This window comes from Haliotis cracherodii, unplaced genomic scaffold, assembly GCF_022045235.1.
Source record: "Haliotis cracherodii isolate W230 unplaced genomic scaffold, xgHalCrac1.p SCAF_4, whole genome shotgun sequence".
Classification (NCBI taxonomy): Eukaryota; Metazoa; Mollusca; class Gastropoda; order Lepetellida; family Haliotidae; genus Haliotis; species Haliotis cracherodii.
In genome coordinates this window covers 45,107,642-45,120,379 of record NW_027266297.1, presented here as the reverse complement: position 1 = coordinate 45,120,379, position 12,738 = coordinate 45,107,642, and the positions used below count along the sequence as shown (strand labels likewise).

Below are 12,738 nucleotides of genomic sequence, written 5' to 3'. Positions count from 1 at the left end.
AGGCAAACATGCATCTTTCACATGCATCTTAAACATGAAATCATCTGCTGACATGACATTAAAATTGCTTCTAAAAGGACATCTACCATCCATTAATCATTATTTACGAGCAAACATTCCTAACTTCAGTAATGAAAGTCTGTATATAATTAATGTGACGTACAGATCATAGACAATTTTATCCACACTATTTGCCCATGTTTCACAATTGGTGCTGGTTCTCAGTGAAGCTCCTACACAAAAATAGTATTGATTCCAACCCCCTAGCTCGTCATCATATTGTCGTTAATGTCAGAGGAGAGCAGGACATTGTGATGTCCAAATGTCTGTGATGGAATTCTGTTAAGCAGTGGAGGACAGGATTAGTTGATCATTACCACAGTTAGGGCTTGCCAACCCTTGGGTGCATGTCACCGATGTTGTATTTGCATGGAGCATCTACAGCCCAGAATATCAGTAAAACAGGAATAAGTCTTCATAAGAACTCACATAATCCTATCAATTCTGTAATGAGCTGTTGTCATATAATATGATATGAAGAAATATCCCAGACAATATCCTATTGAGAATATCTGAGGTCTGATGTGAATGTCTTGTACACATGGCAATCTTATGGCTATCTGATGAACAATATTATCTTACAGCTTCTCATGTCAAGGTAATTTTGGCTGTTGAAATTAATTTTGCCGTCATGATGAATGTGTCAATACTATACCACCCCAGGAAGGAAACTAAACAATTCAAAATCAAACCATTTTGTTGGATCCGAAGTGACAGCCTGTCCATGTTTCTGGCCAGTTTGTAGCACAGACACATGCATGTGCTTCTTCAAATATAGGTATAATCAGGAATCATTCTATTTTGAAATAATGGAAGGATATATTTTATTTTCTCTATAGGTAGGCTGAGACAAACTGAAAATTGACAAGCTGTAGACAGACACTTGATGCAGGGGCCTGACTATTTTTAGCATTAATTTCTGCTTGTTTGTGGTGATGACTAAAATGTGTGTCACTTGTGCCTAATTTGTTTGATTTTTTGCAAATTTTTGTATTTCAATTCGCACAAAATATAAATTAAAGTTTACCCAAGTGAAGTGATCTATCATCCCTAAAGTTTTGTCTATTCTAAAACTTTAACTAACAATGGTTCAGAAAAAGGACTGAAACATGTTTATGCAATACTTATTTAGGAATGATATCACTGCTTGACATGAAGCTTCCATAAGCAGTCAAATATCAATTGGTGCATGCTTAAATATAAACAAAAACATGAACCTGGCAAATTCATCATCATAGATATCTTCTCCTTCATTGAATAGTTATTTCACAATTTCTGTTTAATTGCATTCTATTAGAAAGCATTTACAGCTGATTCTTTTATAAAGAAAAATACATTAAAGTTTGCAGTTTTCAAGTATTCATTTTTATCACATAATGAGTAGGTTACTCTGCAGTATAAAGCCAATGGAAAAAAACCAATATCCGTTGGGGTCATATGCGGATAGAGATGCAAATATCAAAGGTCAAGTAGGGACTACTTTCAGTGTTTACAAACACCAAGGTTCACTAAATACAATGCTTATTCCTAATACAGGATATTTACCATCCCCAAACACACTAGTGTGATAACCTCTATATAATTCTATTAAGATTTTCAACATATCTGGAACCAAACCCCACCATCATATGACAAAATGGTGCAATACTCTGCTGTGTACAAACAGATTTATGCCTGGATAGATCTTCATGCACAGTATCAGTATCAATATCACTAGTGAATGTTTACGGCAGGCCCAATCAATGAATTACAGTCAATAATTTTATTTTTCTCTCTTTAGACATATAATTATTGTCCTCAGATTTGTGAATTGTGTATGTGAAATGCAATGCTATCAACTCAAGATATACTGCTATGAGGCAAGACTGATACTACCCTGCACCAAACCATGTTTGTTTGTTGTTTAACACTGCACTCAGCTACATGACAGCGGTCTGTAATCGAGTCTGGACCGGACAATCCAGTGACTGACAGCTTACACTTGGCTGGTTGGTTGGTTTGTTGTTTAACACCGCACTCAGCAATGTTCCAGCTATATGACGGCGGTCTGTAAATAATAGTGTCTAGACCAGACAATCCAGTGATTAATATCATGAGCATCGATCTAAGAAATTCAGATACAATGACATGCATGAACCAAGTCAGTCGCCTCTCACAACAAGCACAGTTGCCTGTTACCGCAGGCATGGGTTGCTGAAGACCTATTCCTCCCCGGATCTTCATGGGTCACCAAACCATGAGCAATCCTTCAAATAGTATGATATGTCAAGACAAATAATGTATAAGCATATATCTGAATGATTATGGAGATCAGGTATCTAACTCCCATCCTGAATGTCTTGGTATGACTGCTGTCGATGATAATTAGGTCACATCAGAATTGTTTAATTTCGGTGTCTATGATCAAAGACATTTGGAAACATATATGCTACATAAGCAGAAGATGCTTACAAACAGAAAACTGTAAATGTTTGTTGTCAGATTAGATACAGTTTAAAAGTTGAGTACCATGGAAATCCTGCAGGCTCAAGTTAACATCAGGGATGAATAATGCCATATATCTCCCTACTAGATTGTGCAGACATGGCCCCCTAGCCAAGTCAATAGGTTTTCTGATGGACTGATACTGGGAGGTCTGGTAGGTCTTGTTTTAAACCCTGCCCTTATTGCTTCATTTTTTCAGTGATGTGTCTGGAACTTCCCCCATCCCCGGCCATTATCTACTCAGACACTCCTTGCAGCATCTATTGAGTGGGCCAGCACACTGGTACACAGGATAAACAGGCGGCTTAAGATTATTGCACTGTTATTAGGTCAAGCTGACAAAATACACTTTTATTCGTTATGGGTTTTAAAAGATGCACATTTACTGTGCATGCTGATGGTTTATTCTTGTTCTCAGTGTCACTTCATTCACTTTTGTATTAGGAGCATACACCAGGTACTAAAATTATTTTGCATGTAGTAAGCATCATAAATTTAACTTGTACTGACCTGTTACCATGGTTACTGAGGCATTTGTTTTAGTTTGTTCATCTTATGAACTTGTATTTGATATTTTGTTATAGTTGTACTGACCTGTTACTGAGGTATGTGCTATAGTTGTACTGACCTGTTACTGAGGTATGTGTCGTAGTTGTACTGACCTGTTACCATGGTTACTGAGGCATTTGTTTTAGTTTGTTCATCTTATGAACTTGTATTTGATATTTTGTTATAGTTGTACTGACCTGTTACTGAGGTATGTGTTATAGTTGTACTGACCTGTTACTGAGGTATGTGCTATAGTTGTACTGACCTGTTACTGAGGTATGTGTCGTAGTTGTACTGACCTGTTACTGAGGTATGTGTTATAGTTGTACTGACCTGTTACTGAGGTATGTGTTATAGTTGTACTGACCTGTTACTGAGGGATGTGTCGTAGTTGTACTGACCTGTTACTGAGATATGTATCATAGTTGTACTGACCTGTTACTGAGGTATGTGCTATAGTTGTACTGACCTGTTACTGAGGTATGTGTCTTAGTTGTACTGACCTGTTACCATGGTTACTGAGGCATTTGTTTTAGTTTGTTCATCTTATGAACTTGTATTTGATATTTTGTTATAGTTGTACTGACCTGTTACTGAGGTATGTGTTGTAGTTGTACTGACCTGTTTCTGAGGTATGTATCATAGTTGTACTGACCTGTTACTGAGGTATGTGCTATAGTTGTACTGACCTGTTACTGAGGTACGTGTTATAGTTGTACTGACCTGTTACTGAGATGTTATAGTTGTACTGACCTGTTACTGAGATACTATAGTTGTACTGACCTTTTACTGAGATGTTATAGTTGTACTGACCTGTTACTGAGGTATGTGCTATAGTTGTACTGACCTGTTACTGAGGGATGTGTCGTAGTTGTACTGACCTGTTACTGAGATATGTATCATAGTTGTACTGACCTGTTACTGAGGTATGTGCTATAGTTGTACTGACCTGTTACTGAGGTATGTGTCGTAGTTGTACTGACCTGTTACCATGGTTACTGAGGCATTTGTTTTAGTTTGTTCATCTTATGAACTTGTATTTGATATTTTGTTATAGTTGTACTGACCTGTTACAGAGGTATGTGTTATAGTTGTACTGACCTGTTACTGAGGTATGTGCTATAGTTGTACTGACCTGTTACTGAGATGTTATAGTTGTACTGACCTGTTACTGAGGTATGTGTTATAGTTGTACTGACCTGTTACTGAGGTATGTGCTATAGTTGTACTGACCTGTTACTGAGATGTTATAGTTGTACTGACCTGTTACTGAGGTATGTGTTGTAGTTGTACTGACCTGTTACTGAGGTATGTATCATAGTTGTACTGACCTGTTACTGAGGTATGTGCTATAGTTGTACTGACCTGTTACTGAGGTATGTGTTATAGTTGTACTGACCTGTTACTGAGGTATGTGTCGTAGTTGTACTGACCTGTTACTGAGGTATGTGTTATAGCTGTACTGACCTGTTACTGAGGTATGTGCTATAGTTGTACTGACCTGTTACTGAGATGTTATAGTTGTACTGACCTGTTACTGAGATGTTATAGTTGTACTGACCTGTTAATGAGATGTTATAGTTGTACTGACCTGTTAATGAGATACTATAATTGTACTGACCTGTTACTGAGGGATGTGTCGTAGTTGTAATGACCTGTTACTGAGGTACGTGAAATAGTTGTACTGACCTGTTACCAAGGTATGTGTTAAAGTTGTACTGACCTGTTACTGAGGGATCTATTGTAGTTGTACTGACCTGTTACTGAGGTACGTGTTATAGTTGTACTTACCTGTTACTGAGATGTTATAGTTGTACTGACCTGTTACTGAGGTATGTGTTGTAGTTGTACTGACCTGTTACTGAGGTATGTGTCATAGTTGTACTGACCTGTTACTGAGATGTTATAGTTGTACTGACCTGTTACTGAGGTACGTGTTATAGTTGTACTGACCTGTTACTGAGATGTTATAGTTGTACTGACCTGTAAATGAGGTATGTGCTATAGTTGTACTGACCTGTTACTGAGGTATGTATCATAGTTGTACTGACCTGTTACTGAGGTATGTGCTATAGTTGTACTGACCTGTTACTGAGGTATGTGCTATAGTTGTACTGACCTGTTACTGAGGTATGTGCTATAGTTGTACTGACCTGTTACCAAGGTATGTGTAAAAGTTGTACTGACCTGTTACTGAGGTATGTGTTATAGTTGTACTGACCTGTTACCAAGGTATGTGTAAAAGTTGTACTGACCTGTTACTGAGGTATGTGCTATAGTTGTACTGACCTGTTACCAGGGTATGTGTAAAAGTTGTACTGACCTGTTACTGAGGTATGAGCTATAGTTGTACTGACCTGTTACCAAGGTATGTGTTGTAGTTGTACTGACCTGTTACTGAGGTATGTGTCATAGTTGTTCTGACCTGTTACTGAGGTATGTGCTATAGTTGTACTGACCTGTTACTGAGGTATGTGTCGTAGTTGTACTGACCTGTTACTGAGGTACTTGTTGTAGTTGAAGACCTGAATGTCAATAACCTCCTCACTCTCAATAGGACGAGCCACTGGCCACTCAAATGACTGAAAAAAACATTCATTTGGAGATAATTGTCACAAACAACATCTTGTCAAAGAAAGGTCACTATATTGTGTTTCAGTCAGCTTTTACGTGTTTTCAACTTGTTTTGATGCTTTCCAATATATTTCCATCAAATGTATTATTCTGATGCGATTCCCCTCTGTGTCAAGATCTGACGACACCTCCACAGGTCACTTCAGGTCAACCCTGAGTGAACTTTGACCCCAGTCTAGAGACAGCAGCATGAGGTTTTGAGCCAACCAGCTGTTCATTTTTCAAAACTGATTCATCTTCAGTTTTAGAAATTTCAATTTGTAGAAATGAAAACACACATAGAACGCAAATATTCCATTGACTGTTCTCTGTAAAGGGGGTAGATACCATGTGCTCAAAAACAATAACAAACACAGAACCTTAAATTGATACGAATTTTAGCATGTAGTGAAGCCTGATGGTGTTATCAATATTTTTGGTTGCATTCTTGAAGCCCCGAGTAGAAACTTTAAACATAAAAAACGAATTGCCTAAACTCACCATTTCAATGAATATGTGGGTATCATGCACCCATTTCTCATGAAATTGAAAATGCACGAACAGTCACGAACTGTAGTGGGTATTAAACTGTGGCCAATTCTTGGACCTACAACTCCTTGGTCAACAATGCCACGCCTAACTCAAATTCAGAGAAACCAGACTATCGGACATTTGGAAGCTGGAGAGTCTGTCCAAGATGTTGCCCATCATTTCAATGTTAACATAACCACAATTTACCGTCTCCTGCATCAATACAATGCTACACAGACCACAGATGACATTCCTCGGAGCGGTCATTCTAGGGTCACCACACCTTGACAAGATCGGCAGATTACCCGTCATCCATTCCTAACTGCAAGTGAAAGTGCTCGACAGACCATAGGAACAACATAATCGACACATTAGCCGGGCCACTGTGATTTGATGTCTCTGTTCCAACAACCTCAGAAATCGCCGACCAGCACATCGTCCTGTTCTCCAACCACGGCATCGACAAGCATGACCTCAGTGGGCACAGGGTCATCACATTTGGCGTCATCGTGAGTGGAGGCATGTCATCTTCTCTGATGAAAGTCACTTTTGTACCTCCATTTCAGACAGAAGAGTAAGAACTTGGCGGCGTCGAGGTGATCGCTTCGCTGACAGTAACGCTGTGGAAAGGGATCCATGGTGTGGACCTAGCGTCATGATAGGGGCAGGGATTGGACTTAATGCGAGACTTGGACCCATCTGCTTTCTGAATGTTGGTCAAGGTCGGGGACACGGCGTCACTGCTCAGCGGTATATCGACCAAGTGATCAGATCCCACGTTGTTCCATTTTTTGCACAACACCAACAACACATTTTCCAGCAGGAGAACGCTCGTCCCCATGTTGCCAGAGCTACCATGGCCTTTCTGTAACAACACAACATCCGTGTTCTACCGTGGCCAGCCCTCAGCCCTGATCTGAACCCCATCGAACACTTGTGGGATGATGTTCAAAGGCGTCTGCACAATGTGTGCCCAGTCCCTACAACTGCCGATAAACTACGCACAGCTGCTCTGGATGTGTGCAGGAGGATCCCTAGGGCCTTCACAAATCATCTGATCCACTCAATGTACAGGAGATATGTGGCAGTGATCAATGCTAATGGTGGTCACACAAGGTACTGACTGACATTTTGGGTATTGACCCGAAACTGTGTAAGCCCTTAACATTTGAAAAAAAAACAATTATGTCATCTGCCTTTTAATCCATTAAACTGTCTTCAGTCAATTTTTTGTCAATCTTACCCTATTAGTATTTCTTGTCTTTACTGTTGAAAATAAATAACATGCATACTGCATACTCGACTTGCATTTCTTTTGCGTGTGAGTATATATGTGCATCCCCTCTACAAGTTGTATTTCTCTTTTAAAAAGTGCACACCATGCACAATACGGTCATGGCGCAGCTGTATTTCTTGGCAGCTGGAAGTCCCCAAGTTTTCAAGATACAGACATCAGATATGCTTGTCTGAATGCATTACTCACTTGTACCAAAAACTTAGAAGCCTTGATTCTGATTGGCTGATCAGAAAATTCAACTGACGCAGTCTCCTGAATCCTCAGATTTACATGCAGAGATCGAGGTACTGTATCGAAGTAAGAGATCAGATTTTAATGAGATTTAGACTTTTAGCTGTATGGTGATAGTTATTGACCTTCACCACCATCGTGTTTAGACAACTGAGTGCTCAGGCTTTGAATCTACCAATGGTGTGTGCCCATGTGTAATAATGTTTCTGAGGCTATGATAGGTTGTGGCATTAACACTTTCATCTTTCAAGCAGGAAAATGCTTACCCTTTTCGCAAACACTTGCGTCATCACTGATTTTCAGAGATCCATTTATACAATTTTCACTGCTGTTTTGCCTTTTACACCCAATGGAAACTGCTTCGGTGAATAATAATTCTCTGGCATTGACATTCTTTATTCATTACACACTGACAAGTGGGCATGTTAAAATGACCTTTTTATGATGCATTCACAGTCACATCCAAGAAATTGTCATTAAGAAAGCAAAAACTGAGCAATAAGACTACACTGCTAACTTGATTGCTAAATATTTGCAACATTATAGATCATTAAATAACAGACATCAAAATATCCCAATTATCAAAATTATACAGGTCATAAAAGAGGCAAAATAGATAAAGGTAATTATCATTTTACTACATGCCATATTTACTGCATATCAATTTACACAATCACTTGCAAATGAATTAGTGAGGAATGGGTAAAACTTCCTATTGCTGCTACACTCAAGAACCTAGCACTCAAGCTTTCTGTGTTATTTCAGTGAAGCAAGACTCTTTCTGACATATTTTGTTAATCCTGCAATAAGTCAATCCTCTTTTACTTCCATGAAAACACTTAATGACACCTTGATTGTTACTTTGTAACCAAATTCTTGTTGAATTTGTCCAGAATAATTTCAGAAGTGACGATGTGGTGTAAAGCAATATTCATGCCCTCACCCACATGATTTTTTCATGAAAGTGATTTGGTGCAGTCATTGACTAACCATTACACAATGCCACATTAAAACTTATCCCATAACCTATCAGCCACTCAGGAAAATTATTACACATGGGCACACTTCATCAAGTTGTCTAAGCATTATGGTGATAAAGGTCAAGAAAACACACCATACAGCTAAAAGTCAAAATGCTAAAAAAAATCATGACATGTCTTGTGTAAACCTTCACCCATTTCAAATATACCTGCTGTAATGGCGGTGTACATGACAAAATGACCTCCAGTTCTGAGAGGACACTGTTGCTCGGATCATCCATGTCAAGCATGAAGTTCATGGATATATGGTTTAAGAAGATAAATACAAAATCTAAGACTTCGGTAGTTGTGTGGATGGATGGACAAGGTCGATCAATATGCCCTGATACAGCTCAATAGAACGTTCAGTTCAGGTGAACCAAGTTACAAAAAGGCCAGGATGGATATAGAATGTAGGTTATTTTCTCTACTTTAACACCATGTTTTCACAGCTAAGTTTCCAAGCCATGAAAATATCATTGAGGCACTTGTTTGTATGTTGTACATCTAATTACATGCATGGAATAATGTGCATAATCCACCTGCTTCAGGTGTTCTAACCTCAGTGCACCACTTAACTTCATGTTTCAGGAGAGGATATTGATGTTTTGGCATATATCGAACCAACAGTCGACCATCATGTTGGTCTGATGTCTAAACACAGGCTCCCCATGCATGTCTGTAACAATACACTTGAAGAAGGTCAGTTGGTGCTCACCTCATCAAACAGGCATGTGTCTTCTGAGTTCTCATGGGTTCTTGTGTAGTGGGACACGCCTGGAAGCACAAAACAACACAATCAATTAACAATCAAACAATATGCAATTCTCTTGTATCAAAAACTTTACTTCATCCAGACAATTCTCCTTCATATTATCAAACAATTCCATCTCAGTTCATAAAATATTTCTGGCAAAGACATAAAGGCAACCGGCCCAAAAGAAATAGTTTCAAAGTAAATATCAAATATGCAGTTATTTCTGTTTGAGGGACTGTGTAATTTCAAACTGTATGAAATGTTTAGGAGTTACAGGCAATATAATCAGTTTACTATAAATATATAATGAAATATATGTTCTTATTGGCCATGCCAATCCTATCAGCATTCACTACTTTGTGCCAACTGTATCATTTACCCACAAATATTGTAGAAATATTGGAGATAATTGATCATCTCTATCTATAAATTATAGGAGCAGTAGAAGAATAGATGGAAATCATGTTGAGACAGTTCTAGCCAAAGGCAGTCTCAGTTTCAGCTTTTCATCAGGTCTGTTCTAATCTTTCCAACTGTTAGATTCAAGCTCCAGAATTGGGCTAGACCCCTATAATGAAGCTGTCACATTTGTCTACACTACACCTAAATGAAGTTATATGCAGGCAGATGGCACATCAATTCTGGCATTCTGCATGCCAGTTTCTACCCACGCACACAATTAAAAGGTTAGTATGAAGACACTCTACTATGGAATCACTGGTCTTGTTCCAGGCATATATGAAACAAGATATACCAAGACTGCATTTTTTCAGTATCAGTGGGTTTGCATCTTTAGATAAGTGTGAGGTGTCATTACCAATATTTAACTCATTTTTGTGGGAGGAAAGCCTGAATTGATGCAGGTCTCAGATGCTTACCACTTTGGTAAAACCAACAAGCACAGGTTTGGTGCTGACCAACTAAGAAACATCATCGGGTTAAACCGGGATATGAAACCACAGTCATAGGTATCTGGCATGCACAAAGGACGTAACTGTGCACAGTGAATTGTGGCATCATAAATTAGTATAATAAATTAGTAATAAACGTTATTCTATTTATATAAGCCTTTTGTAATATATTTAATATAGCTCAGTTATATAATATTTTTTGGTATGTAAATTTGTTATGAATATGATATTTTGATATAGCTCAGATTATATGTACCTTTCGCCCTAATAATGATTGACATATCTCGCCAACATTTGGATGCAGTCGTTAGACCATGGCGTTTTTCTGTGTTGCCTATGTTGCCTACATCTATGGAGAAAACTCACTAGACACTACCCTCTCAAAGATAACATCGTCCAATCTATGACATCATCTCGGGAAATGACGTCATGACAGAACAATGTTTTATCAGGAATATAAAATAGAACTGAAGAAAGTGGTGACATATTGTGTGCTGTGATTGCCCCCCAAACATATGTAGTTTTTATCTGGGAATATGTGAATCAAAGTGCTTTGCTGCATCTTACTTTTGAATTGATTTTGAGCATTTTCTAATTGATCATCACATCTTCACTTACAGATCATTTTCATAGAATAACCGAGTACATGATCCAAAATAGTAAACTATGATTTCCAACATTAAATGTATCAAACGTCATTTTTGTCACATATAACACATCAAGAAAAGCACAACCATGGAAAGGGTTTCAGAATGGCAGCCCACAATTAATCAGGTCATTTCACTTTTGCAAGACCTGACCATGAAATGAAAAAGGGCAAGTTTTGCAACTTGACACAACAACTGAAAATAATACAGATGATATTTTAAAAACCTTTTTACTTAAATACGATTTTATTTTCCAATATTTTCAATGGATTCAATTCACCTTTTGAAATGGCAGCATGTTGGAATGGATTCCTATGTGAGGACACCATTTGTTTGTAAGGCGACATTTTTTTTATTTGTTGGTTTACGGATGCGCCGCTCTTTCAAAGTCCAAATGTTAAAAAAAAATAAAAATGAAAATTAACCTTTTTTTTATTACCGCCGATCTTTTCGACAAAAAGTTCAAACAAAAAAAGATTTCTTTTCCTCGTCGAGCGTAAAGCAAAGGGAAGTCACTCTGATATTTCTTGCTGGGATCCTTCTTTATACCATCAAAGCTTGTCAACGCAAAGCGCAGTGGTGACCAGTTTAACTATTTCAACACTGTTGGCCGTTCAAAGCCACAAGTCACACCGCACGGTAAACCGTCCAAGCCACGTCAAAATAGTTTATAATTATATTAACCTACTTGTCATATCATTCATTTATTAAATCTATCACATTTCACAATGTCTGAAATACCTATTCCATTTGATTTTATCATTTTTTTATCTATAGATTAAAAATATATTCACTTGACACTATTTCCCGCAATGTTATTGAAAATAAAATTCTCGGACACACTTCGACAACGGGTCCTCACGGGCTGAAACGTCTTTATTTACAAAGTAATAAAATCATCAAAAATGTATCTATAAAAGTTGCCAAACTGACATCTTAGTTATTATTTCCAACTTGTCAAATGACATCTCGGCTTTCGTCGCCTGGATTTCTCGGCTCGGACACGATGTCTTAATGCCAAAATATATGCATAAGAAATCTTTGTCACAGCTCGTAACCTAGCTCTATGCATCCATAAAGTTCCATATTTTTAATATAGATCGCGATTTCATGCTAAAACGTTCAGAATTACATGATTTAACCCAAACCTTTCGCCAAAGTCTGAAAATTATCTTTGCTGTAATTTGATTAGCTGCCTTAGGTCACGTGCTTAAATTTGACTAATCACGAACCTTGTAGCAGATTTCGTCGGTGAAACAATATAAGTTTTTTTAATGTATACTGACATGGCAGGACGTAGGTGTTATTCATACGAAGCTTTGAAAACCGAGGTACTTCCTCATGTTAGTGAGCGGACAGCCACTATCATCGGGAAATGGGTGATGACAGATATTATTTGCAATTCTTTTTAAATAATGTTCAACGTAAACAAATGAAAATTAAAAAGAAATAGGTAAGTGGATTTTATGAATTCTTATATTTGCCGAAAAAATCGTTAGATTTGCGCTAAATTTGGACGTTATGAATGTTTTAGCTTATATTATTATTTATTTAAAACGAACTTTATTTAGTTGTTCATGAATTATATAAATAATGAAATACACATAACTTTCATATTTATAAACAATAGGATTAATTA

At 37.7% G+C, this 12,738-nt stretch overlaps 1 protein-coding gene across 8 annotated transcripts in view; it reads right to left on the bottom strand.

Annotated features, from left to right (window-relative positions):
- The window catches only part of LOC139480297 (otoferlin-like), a 216,407-nt gene that overhangs the window by 141,795 nt on the left and 61,874 nt on the right, over positions 1 to 12,738 (bottom strand). For all 8 annotated transcript variants that reach the window (XM_071263348.1, XM_071263351.1, XM_071263354.1 and 5 more), the window contains exons 2-3: positions 9,503 to 9,561; positions 5,587 to 5,675 (exon numbers count right to left, since the gene is read on the bottom strand). In XM_071263348.1, coding sequence (XP_071119449.1) covers positions 5,587 to 5,675; positions 9,503 to 9,561 — 148 coding nt within the window. The remainder of the gene's footprint in view (positions 1 to 5,586; positions 5,676 to 9,502; positions 9,562 to 12,738) is intronic.